This window comes from Coturnix japonica, chromosome 23, assembly GCF_054131305.1.
Source record: "Coturnix japonica strain WE chromosome 23, WE-NBRP24, whole genome shotgun sequence".
Taxonomy (NCBI): domain Eukaryota; kingdom Metazoa; phylum Chordata; class Aves; order Galliformes; family Phasianidae; genus Coturnix; species Coturnix japonica.
This window is the reverse complement of record NC_140685.1, coordinates 1,840,921-1,860,023: the sequence shown is the minus strand read 5'-3', so window position 1 is coordinate 1,860,023 and position 19,103 is coordinate 1,840,921. Positions and strand designations below refer to the sequence as shown.

The 19,103-nt window shown below is 46.0% G+C and overlaps 1 protein-coding gene across 4 annotated transcripts in view; it reads right to left on the bottom strand.

The window, feature by feature from the left end:
* DNAH9 (dynein axonemal heavy chain 9) overlaps positions 1 to 19,103 on the bottom strand; it is a 155,803-nt gene that overhangs the window by 13,949 nt on the left and 122,751 nt on the right. For all 4 annotated transcript variants that reach the window (XM_015880078.3, XM_085522724.1, XM_085522725.1 and 1 more), the window contains 5 exons: positions 16,773 to 16,900; positions 6,050 to 6,277; positions 3,391 to 3,582; positions 2,635 to 2,826; positions 1,712 to 1,882 (listed from right to left, as the gene is read on the bottom strand). In XM_015880078.3, the coding sequence (XP_015735564.3) occupies positions 1,712 to 1,882; positions 2,635 to 2,826; positions 3,391 to 3,582; positions 6,050 to 6,277; positions 16,773 to 16,900 (911 nt within the window). The remainder of the gene's footprint in view (positions 1 to 1,711; positions 1,883 to 2,634; positions 2,827 to 3,390; positions 3,583 to 6,049; positions 6,278 to 16,772; positions 16,901 to 19,103) is intronic.

The window sequence follows — 19,103 nt, the reverse complement described above, 5'->3', positions numbered from 1 at the left end:
GAGCTGTGGAAGAAAAGTGCAACGGAACAAAGTTGTTTTCAGGTCACCAACTCAACTTAGTTTGGAAACCGAGTTGATTTTTCAGGAGTGTGTTACGCAGTTACACTTCCACAATCTGATGTACAAAGCTGGTGAGTGGGTGACAACAACAGCTTGCAGCCACTGGCAGAGGCAGCCCATGGGTAATTTCATTGCCATGCCCTCTGATATTCTGGACTCCACTCTGATGCCCTCCCATTGCTGCTCTCTCAAACCCTCCATGCACACATCGGAGCTATCAAGAAGCGACAAAGCGTGGGCTGCTACTGCAGCCAGTGAGGTGGCTGATGCTGAAGCTAAAGCTCAGCTGGAAAAGCTCTTGAGCTGCACCTGAGGTGCAGTATCAAAATACCCTGTAATTTGAAATTCCCCTGCAAATCTCTCTGGCTCTGATTTTATTCACAGCAATGATGGCTCATTTTCTCTAATATGGCCTCAGAAACTTGTGGGAGTAACTGGACTCGTCAGAGCCTCCGGAAAAAGACTGCTTCCCTGCAGCTCCGTGCAAGATCTCTGTAACCACCTCAGCCAAATGAAGGGCTCAAATGGAGGAGGAGTGGAGAGCACTCTGTCCTCACTCTTCTGCAAGGACTGAGTAAAAGGGGCACAGCCAGTGCCAGTTATAAGTCAGGTAATGATAGAGGTCATTCCCAGAAGAACATGAGCTGTGGGAGCATCCCCCAGGCAGGGAGCAGTGCAGAGGGGCCATGCTCAGCTCGCCTCTAGGCAGCTTCCCCCAGGGAACACAAAGACCACGAGGGCTCTCTGGCTGTCTGCAGGAATCTGCAACAAAGCCAAGCCCTGTGATGCTGCCGGATCACCCACTGATAGTTCTGCTCTGACCAAGGAGCTGAATTGTAATTAACAGGCAAAAAGAAGGAGAATTATTCCCATTAGAGCATTCTCTTTGGCTTTGATAACTTTGGGTTATTCCCTTCACCTCAGATTCCAGAACAAACTGAAAACTGACCATTCCCACCCCTTCTGAGTGACCCTCAGGCAAGGACAGCAGTGCCCAGCAGCACAGCAAGCCAGAGAACTGTGTGTGAAACCAGAGCCTACACTTACGCTTTCTATTAGCCATTCATTAATTTGAAGGGCTTGAAACAGAAGCCTTAAGTCTGCAGAAATCAAAAAGTGAGCGAGTGTTGGCTGGTTTCAGATCCTGGTATGAATGCTAGGGCCAGATTTTAATGAGCTGTGAGTTTCAAGAAGAAGAGCTGAGATCAGTTTGAGACACAGGCACAGCGGATGGGCTCGGCTGGAAATGAGGAAAGACAAGGCCCCTGGGAGCTGGGCAGGACATGGTGCATGGCAGATGGTGTGCAGAGCTGTTGGTATGCCAGTCACAGCCTGGTGCATGGGGACTGGCAGCTCAGAGGTAGGGGAGGCCACAGAAGGTTTATTTGCAATGTCTTTGCAGGATGATAATGAAGGCACTGCAGTTCAGGGGGTAATTAAAAACCACTGTCCTATTACTGACAATACTCCAATTACATCCCACTGTGGTGGCGTTCCACATATTATGAGGCTGGTGGTTTTAGACACCCAGTTTGCATCTGGCAAAGGCAGAAGACGTTACAGCAAGCAGTTCTGAGACAGACCTGAGCAGTCAGGGCTGCTGAGGAGTGAGACAGCCCATAAACACAGCCCCTTTCTCAACCACTCTCACCGTTTCTTCCCTGGTCACGGCTCCTCCTTCGCCCATGCTGCTGTCACCGGGCTGCATCTCCAGCACGACGCGGAAGAGCTTCTCTGAGCTCTGGGTAAGGAATCCAATCTCAGCGTTGGGGTGGAGGCCATAGAGATAAGGAGACTCTGGTGGCAAGGTGTCATCTATGTACTGCACACAGAAGCAGAGGTCAGATACAGATGCAGAGCACTCAGCCTACAGAGCTGGAATTACTGCCCACCAGGAAAGTAAGCCCTAGCTGACACCTCTCTGCTCATGGCCTTGAGCCCCACAGGACAAAGGAGCAAACAGTTGTTTACAGAGAAAAGAACTGCTTTTACTCCTACTGTGAAAATCTGGTAATTGCTCAAGTCTGGCTTGCCTACATCTCTTAGGTTCGGACCTTCTCTACCAATTATCTGCTGTGTGTTTCAGCATGAATATTCTGAAATCCCTTGTGTGAGTTTAGCTTCCAGTAGTTCGGGTTTATGAACAAAGCCAGCCTAATACACCTATCCTTGCTGCCGCACTTGTGTACAAAGAACAGATGAGATCAGTAAGTAGATCACCATGACCCGACCTGTCAGTGCTTCTCATCAAAACTGATAATAAAAGGAGCTTGAAAGGGCCACTTTGGCAAACAGTATGTGGATGTAATTTTCCAGAAGCCCTGCTCAGGTCTCAAAAACCAATACAATTTGTGCATGAACAGAATGAGCCTGTGATGAAGTAGCAAACTACCATAAGACTTGGTATATCCAGGGGATTGACGGAACGTCAATGGAAATGGAACATAATGGGAAATAACAAGAGGTGTGGTGAAATACTGCAATCCTATTCACTGCCTCCTAAAACAGATTATAGGGCAGTTATGGAAGGCATTAAACTTCTGTGTATAAATAATGCCCAAAAACAAAGCTTACCTGATGATAGCCATTGTAGTCCATGTTCCCCGGGAGGGGGAATCCTGGAGCAAGGAAGAATTCTCCCTCCAGCATTTCTGGCTTAATAAATTCTTCCAAATAGGTCTTGCAAAGCCGTCTGTCCCAGTCATCCGTAATGTGACCCCCATACATAATCTCACCAAAGAGGTAGCGTAAATCATCATATGGGACCTGCAGGATGAAGCAGGAGGCTGTGACAGAGTTCAGGCAGCATTGTTGAGCTGCAGGTTACAGCTCTTAGACTGATCTGCTCAGTGAGTGCTTCCATTGCACTGTTCCAGTCTTCTAAGTAAACAAGCATTAGGCAGTAGTTACATCCTGCCCAGGGAAAACAGCATCACAGCACAGACTTACGCAGCTTTCCAGTGAAATGCAAATTGATTCTAAATTCTATTAAACCAAAGACCACAATGTATTTCTAGTGAATACATACAGGCGCTATTTGATATGCTTTGTAAGCTGCTGTAGATGTTGAAGTTTCCTGCCTCACACCAAAGATACACCAAACTGTGATGTTATAAAACCAAGATTTTCAGGATTTTCAGCATGATCCAGTTCTTTACTGGAGGTTAAAAGCCACCAAACAGCAGCCAGCAAAAGCAAGCTCATCTAGTGCCCAGTCTGGTGAGTGGGAACCAGCCCATGGCAGGGGCTTTGAACTGGGTGGGTTTTAAGGTCCCTTCCAACCAAAGCCATTCTGTGATTCCATGAAATAGCACACGTCCATCTACTCACCTTTGAGCTGGCCTCCAGGTAGTTGTAGAGCACGTTAACAGAGATAGTGAGGTCTCCAGTGTTGAAGGGGTAGGATCGGTTCCAGCCTTGGGGTCCAAACTTGCGCCTTTCTGCCACCACAGCATGGAAATAGCAGAGAGCAAACAGAATGCTCTTGAACTCATTCTCCCGAGTGCACATCTCCAGGGTATCCTGCAACACAGGTGGGCAGGCAGAGGTAAGTCCACAATGCCTCCCAGGTACACCAGATTTCAGAGAGCAGTGAACTGATTTGCTCCATGAGCTCATTTCTGCATAGCCTACATGCCTTCTAGTTCAATGCAGTGGGTTTCATCACAAATTTTCTTGAATTCATATTTTCATTCACAAATCAAAGTGACACTGTAATCTAAAAGCCAGGAAAGCTGCACCCTTCCAGTGCCAGGGTGTGCCCTGAGTGAGCAGAGAGCATCCTCCGGCCAAGGACAGACCCTTTAGTCCAATTCTGTTATGCAATAAGTATCACAAAGGGCACCTGTGTGACTACCCTCCATCATCTTCACCTAAAATAATGCATTGTGTTAGACTTCCCACCAGCTGCAGAGCTCAGGGTCTCTGCTGAACAGGGGGAACGAGTTGCTATGAAGTGTACAATGTTGGCTAACTACATAGGAGGACTCAGAACAGCTCAGTTCCTGTTTTCCTCTTGACGAGACTGGAACTTCCTTCCATTATCAGCAACCTGATGAAGAACAGGTTTTTCATTACAGAAAATACCCCTGGACTTCAGAGAGAGCTTCCTGGAATGAAAACTCAGTATGAGAACTTCGCGGGCTCATTGGCCTCTCTATTTGGCTGTGCATTTTTATTTCAGCCACAGACCAGAACAATATCCCCCCCACGCACAATAATGGCCCTTCTCAGTGGCTTTCAGCTCAAAGCTAAATTTGAACATCTATTCTGTACAAAGCAAAGAAATGAGGTGTAAAGGGGCTCCACCCACTCACTCCAGGATTTGTGATAAGAGGCATTTTATAATACTCTGGCAATTTAGAAAATGCTAATTACTATCTGATTGAAATGAGCATGGGCAGGATGAAAACGTTACTTTGGGTGAAGGTTCTCCCCTCCCTCATTCTCCAGGACGTTTCGTGGAGTTTGGGATGATAAATGACAGTACGAATGACAGTAGATAAAAATGGAATAATCTTCTCTGACTGCTGGCATTAATCCTTGTGCTGTGGCTCCCACTCTCGTCTCTTTGGAGAGAGCAGCTCCTACACTTGAGATCTCCCCATATCATTTTTAGTCAGAACCAATGGTGATGGGTGGATGGTTGGACTGGGTGATCCTGTGGGTCTTTTCCAACCTCTATGATTTCCTTGCCCCATGGAACAGTGCCATCGGTCCAGCTCCAGGGGATGCTCCTGCCTGATCCCAAGTGACATGGAGAGAAAGATGTGCCCTGTGTGCTCCTGGAGCAGCCATCAGCAGAACAGAGAGGCTGTAGTGACTGCAGTGCCACGAGGAGACAGGCAGAGCAGTGGGAGCTCCTGCAGAGCCTGCTGGATGCTGTGGTTAACAGGCAGGGTGCTTCTGGGATTGCTGCTGCCCAAGGCAGCATGTGTGAGTGAAGGTAATGGGCATTCGGGGCAGCAGAGTGCAATGATCCATGTCTTTTGAAAAGGATTCATCATAAATGTGAGCGTTTAGCCCTTAGCCTTTGGGGTCATGCAGAAAATGGGCTGGGCAGCAGTGCAGCAGTGATGCATGACAGCTCCAGCACCACCTGGGAGCCTGGCTGCTCCAGGAGCCACTATGCTGCTCCTGCACAGTCTGTTGTGTCCCACTGCATGCACTGAGCCCTGCCCCCTGCAGTCACCAAGTGAAGAAGAATATTTGCCCATCGCTGCCACACACTCTGTTTTCATGCCTCCTGTACAGGATTCTGCTGCAGCCCTGCAGCAAAGAGTAGGAATAGCAGGAGTGTGGGTGTGTGATAACCACAAGCTGCGTGCAATAAAAGGAACAAGCAGACTGCCACCAGCCCCAGCAGAAATTAACTGTAATCACCATAGAAGGGGTGAAGTTCAGACTGCTCTGTCTCCAGGTGACAGATGTGACATGCCAGTCACCAACCCAAAATGGAGGGACACCACCACAGAAATCAAGTTAAATCACAACAGAAGCATATCCCAAATGCTGCAGAATCATAGCACAGAATCACAGAATTGCTCAGGTCGAAAATGACCCTCAAGATCATCAAGTCCAACCACAGCCTAACCATACTACCCTAACTCTAACAACCCTCCACTTAATCATGTCCCTGAGCACCACATCCAGATGGTTTTTAAACACATTCAGGGATGGTGACTCAACCACCTCCCTGGGGAGCCAAGTTTGATTCTGTAACAAAACATCCTTTTTAAGAATCATACATTAATGACAAATGCACAAATTGGGCTGAAATTCAGCACGCTGTGACCTCCTGCAAGAAGGAGGCTGGCCAGGATTGCCCAAGTCCTCCACTGAAAAATGGAAAGAGATCTGGAGAGCAGAACAGGGCTTGAGGGGTCTGCAGGCACTGTGATGAGAAGGGCTTGGCGATGTCCCTCCACATCTCACTGCATGACTCCAGCACCCACCAAACCCCCAGCCCACCCAGCAGGATGGCCCCTACCTGGTTGAAGTTGTCGAGGGCTTTGTGCAGGTTGGCGTGCATCCCGGTTGGTGGCTCGTTGGTGATTTTGATGGAGTTCTCCAGGATGCCCTGCGGAATGATGTGGCTCTCTGGGCACGGAGCTGGCTCTGCGCTGATGAAGACACGGAAATCCTGATGGCTTCCCTCACTGTGCTGCTCCAGCTTCTTCTCCAGAGAGCTCAGCCACTTGGCCACCAGATGGATGTTCTAGTAGGGATAAAGAGGAAACTACTTAATCAGTGCCCCCATTGACAGCCAGGTCCATCGGGCACCAAATCCATTGTGAGGACCAGCACCCACCAAGTCTAAGCCCTGGAAGGCTCTTGACCCAAGAGTCCCACTGTGTAATTCACATCCCCAGATATCCTGGCACATCAATTTTAAATTCAAAGCAATCTATATAAAAGACTGGCAATTAAGCAAGCCATTTTGGGGTCATTTGTGTTCTTGGGGTTGATAATGTCCTGTTCATTACAGTTATGTACAGCTGACAAAGTAATGCTATTTCCCCAGATCTGCCAAGCCCAAATTAAAACGTGTGTTAATTTTGAACAGAGTAACAGTGAGGATCCTCAATAGCATTAAGTGCAAGTTAGTGGGGAAAAGTTAAAGCAAGGTGGTTTTATGAATAGCTTTAGCATAAAATAATGAAGTATTTGTGCAAATAATTACATCTACCTGTCAGAAAATAAAGCAGCTTTATGAAGAGATGGTAAAATGGATACAGATTTGCCTTGTTTTCTACACTGTTTTCTAGTTTCCAGGCAAGAAAATGGCTTCTCTGACATCAGGAACAGGTCGGGTTTGTGGGCTAAATCTCCTGTAATGTTAAAGCATGGTGGGTAACCCAAGGTGGCTGTGCTAACAGGCACTCTGGAAGGTGATTTATCCCATCCAAAGACAGGACAAGGATCCTGCTAAATTTAAATTAAAAGCAGATGCCAAGAAGATAAACTGCTTGCAGGTGGCAAGGAAATTACATAAAGGAACCATATAATAGGCTTAGAATAAATATATATCACCTATAAAAAGGATCAGAAAGGAGCTCTCATGGTTAAACAGCAGAGTAATGGAGACTATTAAGAGTAAAATGACATTCTTCAGAAAATGGAAATCGCGTCCAAATGGGAAAAACTGAAAACAGCCCCAAATGCAGCCATGGAACGACTGAAAAAGGTTTTAAAGAGCAATCTTCTGAAAACCATAAAAACTTATAATAAAACCTTCTCCAGAAGCCAGAAACATACCAGAGAGCCTATAAAACTAAAAGATGAGCAAGAAGCACCCAGAGCGCCCAAGAAAGGCAAGGCCAGCACAGAACAGAACAGCAGAATGTATTTGCAGAATGCTCTTTAAGGGAGCAGTGTTGCATGCTGAGCTGGTGGCACCTCTGGAGGTTCCTGCTCAGAGCGGGCTGCCCAACACTGCGCCTTTGGGGTCCTGGAATATGTTCAAAGATGGAGACTCCACAACTGCTCTGTGCTCAACCACCCTACCAGGAAAATAAAGGATATTATATATCCCTGCTGTGTGCAGGGTCACCAACCAGCAGACCAGGCTGCCCAGAGCCACATCCAGCATGGCCTTGAATGCCTGCAGGAATGGGAGATCCATAACCTCCTTTAGTAACCTGTTCCAGTGCGTCACCAGCCTCTGGGTGAAAAACTTCCTCCTAAGATCCAAACTAAACCTCCCCTTGTCTTCCCCCTTGTCCTATCACTGTCCACCCTTGTATTCAGCCATTCCGCCTCCTGTTTATACGCTCCCTTCAAATATTGGAAGGCCACAATGAGGTCTCCACCAGAGCCTTCTCTTCTCCAAGCTAAACAAGTCCAGTTCCCTCAACCTTTCTTCATAGGACCTTTCTCCACTCCCCCTGCACCACAGGATTTCAACCAACTGATTAACCCCCACACACACACCCCTTCACGTGACAGACACTCCAGCCCCTTAATCACCAGAAAGACTCTTACACTGAAGCAGCAGATGAAGAGATTTTAGGATAAATTAACAAACTAATAACAACAATTTACTAGGACCAGATGGTATGCACCCTAAAGAAACTCAGATATGGAAATGCTGCATTACTGCTCAGTATGCACTAGGCAAACTGGCGGGAGCTCTAATAAGCAATGAATTAGCACATAGTATGAATTGGAGAAAAACAGAAATATATGATTTCCAGCCCATTTTAGGTACCTAACAGGGTGATGTCCGAATGTGAGCCTGACACCATGGACTCCCTTTGTATTTGCTGGAAAGGTAGAGTTATATCCAGTAGGTTGCTCACCATGTGCCCATGTCTCTTCATGTTTAGATCCTAATCTGAATGAGATATTTATCTTTCACTTAACAATACTACTGCAGTCTCACAGGAGAAAAAAAAACACCAAGATCCAAACAATTAAGCCATAGGAAACAAGCTGCAAAGCTACTCATGGAGCTGGTGCTGCTTACTGTGTTCAAAAATCACCTGAATGATTAGTGAGCTGACAAAGTTAGTCATAAGACAAAGTAATTCCAGGTGGTAAAAATCAAAACTGATGGGAAAGAATTGCACAAGTGCGCCATCATTCTAAGTGGCTGGCTATGATGTGGCAGAAGAGAGAAATTCAGTGCTGATAGATGCTGTGATGCACACAGAAAACCAACCCCAGCTATGTATATGTAAGCAATGATGGATTCCAAATTGAACTCAGAGATCTTAGAATTCTTATTGTTATACTCTGCAAATAACAGGTCGATGCATGACAGCAATCAAACATCAGCAAAGGAACAGCAAACAAAATGGGAAACGTTATTATGCTACTCTATGAACTCGTGGTGGGCCTTCATCTGAAATGCAATACCCAGTTCTCATTTCTCTCTCCCAAAAGGAATATAGCTTCCACAGAACAAGACACTGAATAGATCTGGACTTGCCAATTAGTAGAGAGATATCAGAATGGAGGTGATGAATGAGGGATAACAACATAGGGATGAATAGAGCTGTACTTTTCCACATGATGCATAACTAAATTGCAAATTCATTGTCGCAGGGCTCTGTAGAAGTTGAGATGATCACAGAATGAAGCTCAGCTTCAATTCACAGACAGAAAAAACACTGCATGCTTACCCTAATATGCAGTTATCATGGTGAAGGCTGACTTACAGGCTCTTAACAGCAACTGTAGGGTATGCAGATCTGTAAGCACTGCAGCTCTGCCCTACAAGAAGCTGGACCAGCAACTCCCATCCACTAAGCCATAGCTCTGGGCTGCTCTGAGTCATGCAGGCACTACTGCAGCCCACAGTGCCTTCACAAGCACTCTCTGCCTCTGGATATACACCAATTTTCAAGGGTACTGGAAAGGTGCATGCCTGCAAACAGATGTCTGCAGCAGAGCATCACAGAGAAGGTGGGTGATCATTTCCTAAACCAGGTGCATGCACTAAATCATAAGACAGCAGAGCAAGTGTGCAACTGTCTTTAAAGACTGCAACGTCTTCTAAAAATGGGTGCTTAACTATTTCCATTTCCTTCCTCTCTGTGGGGCTGCACACAAGGTGCACTGAGATCTCAGGGAAAACTTCCCCATTGTCTCCTTGCCCAGGACTCAAGATGTAAGTATCAACCCCCTCCAGTTTGGTAGCTTCCATTTGCCCCCTTCTGCACCAAACTTTATGGGGTTGTTCCAATGAAATTGGTTTTGAGGTGCTGGGAGAGCTGAGGAGGAGGAAGACAAAGGAACCATGTTCAGAGCAAAGCCACTCCATAGTAAACAACGGCCATATGAAGAGCAGCAGACAAAATGCAATTATAGCTGGCTGTTAGTGCTCCATTGCTTGTCTGATGCATTTACAATTTCAAGAGACAAGGTAATTCTCAGGGCCCAGGAAACCAACACACTCTAGAAGTGCAACAATAAAGCAATAGTGGATGAAAACAAATAACCAGCGTGTTTCAAACATCTACAAAGATTTAGTTATTTGGGAGAGCAGCTTAACAGAATAGCATAAGAAAAACCGAGCATTAGGTATCAATTTAATCACAGACTGTATACCTGATCCTTTTTATTTTCATCTTTAATTGGTAGTTTCTTCCTTCATCTGTTTTTATGGCGTTAGATGGCTGAGAAATAATTGCTTTAGCTTGTGTTGACATGACACCAATGACCATTATCTGTCAGCATTGCTGCCTTCGGTTTCTCAGACAGCTTAAGAAACACTTCAAATCTAATGATAATCAAAGCATTTGTGTATTATACTTTTGTGATGGAAGGGGTGGAAAAGAAGCAGGAAAATACAGGTTGGTACTAAGAATTGATGATTTAATTAAATGAAACATCTGCACGACAGAGGCAGTTCAAACATGGTCAGTTCCCTGTTGAACGACAGAGATGCCATGGACGGGATTCAGAGTTTTGAAGGAAAATTAGTTCTCAGTAGTCAGATAACACAACTTGACAGAACATGAGTAATGACAGCATCTGTGGTCATAATAATTCAGTGTTACGTCAATTACCAATAACAGCAACACAGAGAATGCTGCACTAACACCAACCATGGCTGAGCGACTTGTTTACCCAACAGTCCCCTCCCGTCACTCATTTGGAAACCTCCTGCTGGTTTCATGGGCTGCCTGTTGCTTCTCTTGGCAGAAAGTGGAGATAATGAAGCCCTGACCACCTCCCTATGGCTCGGGGCTTCACACATTGCCAATAGCATCTCCCTAAATCACACCGCACAGTTTTGTGTCCTCCTGATTCCAGACGAGCCCCAGCAGACACATTTACCCAAGGCAGCAAGGTAATTCATTGCTTTATTACATGTTTTTATTGTCCAGGTTTAGAGGTCTATGAAAGAGCTCTCATGTGAAGGACGGCTCCCAGCATCTCATGTCTCTGTCTGGCTACCATCTCAAATCCATGGGAGTGTTATCCCTCTTTATGAATGGAAAGATAAAGAAGCAGGTGGGAGCCAGATCCTGCCAAAGGAAACAGCTGAAAAGGAGGTAAAGAAAGAAATCTGAGATATCCTCCCATGACACTGATTGATACCATTGCATCACGCTCCCTGCTCTCCCCACTTTGCATCCCAGAGCAGCAGTGATGGAGCAGCACAGAAGGGTCCATGGCAGGGCTGGAGGGAACGTGCAGGAACATGGGAACACCAGAGGTTTCTCTTTGGGAATTCACTTCCAAAGCACCTCTGTGTGCTTGTACTTCAGAAGGCAGGACATATATCACAGGACGCAAGTGTTCCTATGGCAACCATCAGAAATAGCACCACATATATACAAACCAGCACACACTCCACAGTGCACTCCATTTGCTGATAGCGACTGGAGATCCTTCACAGCTCTGAAGCAGCTCTCTCCTCGCCTTATCACAAATCCCTGAGCAGTGGGAATTAGTTGTTTGTACAAAGCCTCCTCTTCTTATGAGATGCTCTCAGAAAATAGTCACTGATTTTATAGCAAGTGTAAAAACTGGGCTTGTCAGCCCAAAAGACAGCACCAGTACTTTAATTACACTGCATCATGGTGGGGTATATGAAAGGATGGGGGGCGGGAGGGCACTGCTCCCTGGCCATGATCACTCCCAGTGGTGGCATGAGGTTTAATCACACAAAGTCACAGTGTCATAAGGGCTGGAATGAACCTCTGGAGATCCCCTCATCCAACATCCCCTGAAAGTAGGTTCCCTACAGCAGGTCACACAGAAAGGTGTCCAGGTGGGTTTGAATATCTCCAGAGATGGAGACTCCACCACCTTTATTACAGTGCCCTGTCACCCTCAGATGGAACCTCCCCAGGGCACAGTAGAGGGGAAGGATCATATCCTTTGCCAGTGAGGTCTTCCCAGAACCTTCTCTTCTCCAGGCTGAACAAGCCCAGCTTTGTAAGCCCTCAACTACTGTGACCACAGCTCCAAATGAGAATGTGTACTGCTTCTCTGCCAGAAGCTGAGCAAAAACAGGCTGATCAACAACCCTCCTGAACAAGGTACAGAGAAGGCAAATGGAGGGCAGAGCAGAAGGCAAAACCCAAAACGGGCTGGCCTGAAAACTTAGCAGCACATCCATGGTGCCTGCAAACATTGGACTGTTTTTAGAACAGTCCTGGAACAGAGGTTTCCAGGGCAGTCTTATGACAGCACCGAAGCAGCAGTATCTACGTAAGCATTAAAAGCCCAACAGAAAGTTTAATTCAATCCCAGATCAATATGTGTGTTATCTGCTGGTCTGTAAGTGGATTTGCAAGTGGAAAAACTTTGTGGATGGCTGCTATGACATGAGGTGGGAAAGAGAACACCTGTCTGATAGCTAATACACTTCTCTAACAGAATGGAGAAAAACTCATGAACCAGAACTGGAAGTAGAATGGGTAATTCTCCTTTTATATACACCTAGGAATGAAAGATACTGTGGCTGGAGGATTGTGGTCCCTTCTTTAATGAAGCAGAGGCTTAGTGTCAAATACTTGTGTGTGCCTAGAATGGACAACACATGTCATACAGGACAATATCTCTCACACTTGCAGCTAAGTCTAGTGGGGAGCTGCACAGAAGTCTCCATTGACTCTATCATACAGTAAGAAGTGCTCTGCCAACGTCTGGGTCTCATACAGTTTTGCTCACTGTTACTCAGTTTAGTGACTCACATAAATCTGACTCAGTGAAGCAATACCTATGAAAATGGAAAGATGCTCAAGAATTAAATTACCTCGATCACAAAGAGAAGGAAATGACATTTTAGCTAATGGATGAAGACTACAATTAAATTGGGAATGTCTAATGTCTGAATTCTTCTCTGCGTCAGTTCATCCAGATCTGCAGTTATAAACATGTAAACAAATTTCATTGTTTCTTTGCCAGTAGGTTGAGAAACACCATCCAAAGTTCTTTTTCCCTTTGCTATTAAGTCCTGAGCACAAGATTTTGCACTATTCTACTAAATTTCATCCCATTTCAACTACTGTAGTCCTACAGCCTGTTCTAATTGCTCCATACCACACTTCTGGTAATCAAGCATCAATGCAAAGCCATCAACACATGGTCATTTCTTTGAGCCTATGCAATGTTTCAAGTGAGATTGGTCCCTTGACTGTTCTTCAGCAGTTCTGTTAGCAACGTTCAACCTCTACAGCATCCCTAACGAGTCCCTGTTTGGCACCTGCAGCCTTACTACAGCTCACATCTTCATTTCAATGAAGCTCAGGGTTGGAAAGGACCTCTGGATTCATCTGGTCCAACCTCCCCGGCTCAAGGAGGGACACCAAATAACATCAGTAACCTTCATAGTGCAAACCATCCAGTAAACCTCATCCATCTTTACAAATTCCTATTACAATTGATGCTTCTGCCTGTGTTCCTCATTTCATCCTTCAAAGTTTGTTCTGAAACTCCACATACCGTTTAGACTAATTAGTGTGCTCCAGTAATTTCTCTCTTTTTTGGAAGACATGCTAAATAAGCCATTATTTTCTAGTCAGATGGCACCCTCTGATTTGACAGATTCATCACAAAAGCTTGCAATGGACTCGCAGTTTCTTCTATCAGTGTTTTAATATTCAGAGGCATAGATTATCCAGCTCCCTGAGCCGAGCACATTATTCTCTTTGATCTGATTTTCCTCCTACTTTTAATAAATCTTGTTTTCCAGAAAAGTACATTTGCGTGGGTTTTCAACAGCCAGCCCTCAAGGACATCAAATCTACCAACCCTGGGAGAGAGCCGTCACCAACACTCCCACAGCCAAACCACTCCAGGAAAGGCCCGGAGGATGACAACAAGTGACCTGGGGAGATGCTGTTAGAGGAACTCTTGTGTAAACCTCCAGGAGGAGAACAGCTTTCCATCCTCAGTCAGCTCTCACCATTCCCTTCCATGCAATGCACCATGAACCACCGTGCCATGAGCTGGTATCCATCATCCAAATGTTTGCAATTAACTCTATCTCCCGTCTTTTAAAGTAAGGGAGAATGGGGTTTCTTCTCGGTCAAAGTGAAAGGAGGAAGCATTTGGAAACTTGGAAAAGAAACCCAATTTCTGATTAAATATACTGTGAGAGCATCCCATCCTTGCGACACAACAGCTTTATTTCTCTTTTATTTCTGGCACCAGATAAGAGTCTCGAGAAAAGCACGACTTGATGCAAAAATCTAAATGAATATGGAAAATTTAAGACTTTCTTCAGTTTTTCAGGTGTAGTTTCTTTGTTGTCCTGCCTCCAGCACAGACCCCTTCACACCAGGCCCTATGACTGCCAACCAGCAGGCAATGTTGGCCGGTCATTACAGCTCCAATGGAACTGGCCCCAGGTCAGCAGCCCTTCATAGCACAAGAACCGCGATCTTGTGGCTGTAGTACAGTAGGAAGTTCCCAAGTGTTTCAATACCACGTAGCAACTGATTCCCACAAACACAACCACTTGACTCTTCATTGCTTTTAGTTTTTGACTATCATTATTTCTAGTTCCAATCAAGGACCAGTAATGAACGATATGTGTAGGAGCCATTTAGGTGATCCTATCAAGCGTTTGTCTTGGAGAGCATGTATGTGAGTTGATACAAGCCAGCAAATTCAATGGGAGCTCTACTCATGTTACCTGAAGAGTTGTTCAGTGGATGATGAAGTGCAGAAGTGAAGCTAACAGCTGCTTTTGCCCTGCTCAAAAGCAATCAGGAAGCCTGGATGTAGCTGTCCTACGGATGGCACACAGTCTCCAAACAGTGAGTCTGATTTACCCTGATTGCCACTTGAGATCTGCTCTCTTACTGTGACAGTGATGATCCAAAATGCTTGGGTATTTTTTGCATATTGAGTTGTCTGTGTCATTCCAGGTGCTGTGCAAGTGAACTGCAGACACTCCTGAAGTGGTCTGCATGGCATCTGTCACCAGAAGCCCCGCAGGAAAGATCTTGTCAAACCAACTGCCATATGGCAAGCATTTGCAAGTATTTTCATGACCACCTGTGACTGAAATGACAAAAGCATCCTTTGTGGGACTGCCGCGCACTGATTCCTGCTGTGATGAGTTTAGACATTGATTCACCAGTATCTGGAGTAGTCAGCATTTCAGCCCTGAAAAAATGTTCAGTCTTGCAAACAACTTCATCCAGAGGAAGAACTGATGCATTCTGTTGACTATAAAAGAACAGCGTATGAGCTGCTCAGGTTAGGGGACAGCCATGTAGCATCTCTTCCTCATTTTACATGAAGATCCAGCCCTTGGAAAGACATGGGCACAATCTGGAGCTGAGCATCTCAGCCCTTCTGATGGGCAGCTAAGGTCCCATGCTCTGCTGTCCTTCCACATGTCTGACCAGGACCCCAAAAGCAGAATCTGGAGGGGAATGGCACCACCAGCCTCAAGCACCTGCTGGACATTCCCAAGCCTGTCCTGATGCAAACCACCCCCTGGCACCATCTGCTCACAGGCTCTGCCTGGATTGCTCATGAGATCTATCACTGCAGTAACAGGAAAAAAGGGCTCTGACCTCTGCTCAGAATCAGTCTTGTCTACATTGCTTTCTTCTAAACCAATCACAACAAAGAACTAGAATATTTATGTGCACAGCTTCATCAGTTTTGTGATGAAAGCAGAGAAAATCCCTGATAAACCAATGCCCCCAGTAAGACCCAGTGCTGGTATGTGGCACCACATCCTCACAGCCATTGCTGGGACCCCTGAGTTTCTGCCATGCATCAAAATCTGCCAGCAGCCATGAGCTGAACTCCCATACGAGCCCCAGAGCAACCTGCCAGCTCTGCACCACTGCAGATCCCATACAGCAATTAACCCCCATTATGGGAAAGAAAACTAAAAACTACACTCTGCAATACTGAATGGGAGATATCTCATAAGATTGCTTATTTTTTTCACAGCCTCAAAAGTAGATGCCAGCATTGCAGCTGCCTTTATTAAAAGCTTTTGACAAGCTCAGAATTGTCTACCTTGGAGGAAGCTTGCAGCATGAAGGAAGATCAAAATATCAATGGCATTTCATTTAAATCCAGAATGAAGCCCGTAGGCTCAGAGCAGGACACCAAGCATTGTCTGAGCCTAATCCTTACACAAACAATTCAGTGATAATAAATGTTTATAAAATCCACATCGAGGAAATCAGAGGGATTCCCAAGCACTGAGATGAGAGCTGCATATTAGCAAACCAAAGCACTCACAGAGTAAGTGACTCAAGAGAGCACTTGAAGACAGAGCTCCCCTCACACTTCATAAGACGTGGCATCATTTTGCTGAGCTGTGATGAGAGCTGTAAGCATTTACCTGTTCTCATCTGCTCCACTGATAGCCTCTGCCTTTCATATGGTGGAGCGTACCCCATAACTCATTTAAATACACAGCAAGTTTGGAGTGCTGGAAAGTAAGCAACTCTATCAGCTCTCAAGAACATTGCTCCTTTGTTTATTTATGGAGTGAACAGAAGCACAGGCAAATGTAGCATCATCTCCTTTGTCAGCTCCCCCTACAACTGCACATCCTGTAGAGGGCTCAAAGAGCAACAGAGCCAAGATGACAAAGACTGATAAAATGCAAAAGATAACAGCAAGAAACAAGCAGAAATCAGTGGTTTGAAAACATGGGTAATGCCTTGCCCCATCTCTCATCAGATAGAATTGATAACCTGCCTGTGTTAACTCAATCAGCAACCAGACACCAGCAGAGCAACCAGTCTGCTTCCAGGGGTAGACAGCAGTACCTGTAGGATGACCCAGTGCCCCTCTGCTGCAGCCACATCCAGAGCTTGCTCAGCAACCACCTCCTGGCCTTGTCCCAGAGACACATTGTGGAAATTCTTGTTGTTAAATGTGTAACCAAGCTTTTTCCCTAAAAGAAAAAGAAAAGAGCGGTGTTCAGTGCTGTCTAAATGGAACAGCTGTAGCCAGGCTGAGTTCAGCCTTATCTGAAACCTCACAGAAGAGCTATCACACTTCTCACAAGAGTTATCTTGTCTCTCTCCCTGCCAAAGCACTGAAAACAGCACTGGCTTCCTCCAAACTACTTTTAATTACAGAGTGAAATCAACACAAAGGTACATTATTACAAAGTGTCTCTTGTTTAAAGAACATTATTCCCCTGTAACCTCATGTAAAAACATATTTTACAGCGGTAGGAAATTAAAATCATTTCCTGCTGATTAAATAAGCTTTGAACAAGATATTGTTCAGTGGGGAAACGTGCCATGTGAACGTGTGCTCAAACCAGCAGCAAGGGCAGGAGCCCATTTGGTTGTAGAAACTGAATGGGTGGCCAGGGCTTCCAGGCAAGTTATAGAGTAAAACAAGGAAGAGATTTGTCTAGCAAGCCTGATCTCTTGGTACCAGACTGGAAACAGATGGCAATAGATAAAACAAACATTCAATCCTTTCCAGTTGTTTACACTTTCCACTTAGCCTTACTAGATAAAGAACCCTGGGACACAGTTTTGTCCATCTTTAAGAACTTCCAGTTTTCCTTCTCACTGTCTCTGGCTGCCAACCAACTCAGAGCTGCTGATCTGCTCTGCACAGAACAACGCTGCCTTCAGGACCCATCCTCTCCAGGAGGAATAAAGCAAGCTCACAACAGGCAGCCGAGCACACAGCCAGGCAATGCCAGCCTTCAGCAAGGCAGGTTTAAGGGCAGTGCAGCCGCACCAAAGCAAGGGTTTCATTTTGCCAGATTTCCCTCCCTTTTAGTTGCTGTAACTTTTCTGGCAGACTAACGCAGGTGCTCAGCTACAAACGAGTACATCTTTACCATCCTGATCAAATAACTCACAGCTGGAATTCAGTGCTTCATCACACATAAAAGAAAGAGACAGTGAAAGACAGGAGCATCAGAGTGCTACAATGAGAAACCAGGCACAAGGCAGGGCCTTTCCCACAGAATCCTCTTCAGTTCACAGCAGTGAGACCTGACGCTGGGGCAGAAAGAGAACGAAACAGAGCTCAAAGCCTGGGAAGTGCCCTGTGCTGTGACCCAGTACCTCTGCTACTAAAGCAGCATTTGAGTGGTGAGCTGCTGGAACAGCTGCCCAGACAGGCTATGGATGCCCCATCCACCCATGGAGGTGTTCAAGGCCAGGCTGGATGGGCCCTGGGCTGCCTGGGCTGGTATTAAGTGTGGAGGTTGGTGGCCCTGCCTGCAGCAGGGGGTTCAAGGTTGATGATACCTGAGGTCCCTTCCAACCCAAGCCATTTTATGATTCTATGACTGCCTAGGTTAGGACTGGCTTGAATATTATTTGGGATGACCCAACAGTGCACCACAATAAGGAAAAGAAACCTGCAGCTCAGGCAGACAGTGCTCAGCCACCAAGCACCTCCATGATGCCTTAGGTCAGTGTCGCTGGTTTGTCTGCTGGGATTGTCAGCCCTACTGAGGTTTAGCCTGGAGACCTGCCTGCCAAAAACTGGCCAGCAGTTCTACTGTGCTAGTGTTAACTCATACAGTTTAAACACTGTGAACTGCTGGCAGCAGTGCTTGTCCAAGAGCAATGCTCTTAGAGATGTGGGTAGTGCATGGCTGGAGAGGGAGAAAAGCACCTGAGGAGCACAGCAGCAATGTGCACCGGCCCTGAGGCGGTACCCAAAGGCAACTGAGCCCTCTGCTCCAGAGGGATGGAGCTCTTCTGCTGTAACAGTCTCAAAGTAAGCTCCTCCAATGACTTGGTAGCAGTGCAGTGGGAAGTTGTCCCCGTTTCCACATATCCAGGCTGAAAACAGAAATGCTTCCAGAGTGGAGCTGAGACCCGGAGCCAAATTCTGAATGTCGGGAGCTAAACAGCACAGCAATGGGCTGCAGCACTTGCTGCACCACGGCCCTGGCTGGCCTCTCAAATGCAAAACCAGCACTTGGGCTCTGAGGGCAGCTGAGAGCACATCACAGCATCCACACCAAAAATGGCTCAGGAAGGATGGGATTAAAAACCGGACACTTTGCTGCTAACCAGCATAATGCTACAGGGAGTTGCTGCTTATTTTTAGCTATCTAACAGTGCATTGGATACCTCTGACGTAAATTATAGGTTGTGTACAAAACCAGCTCA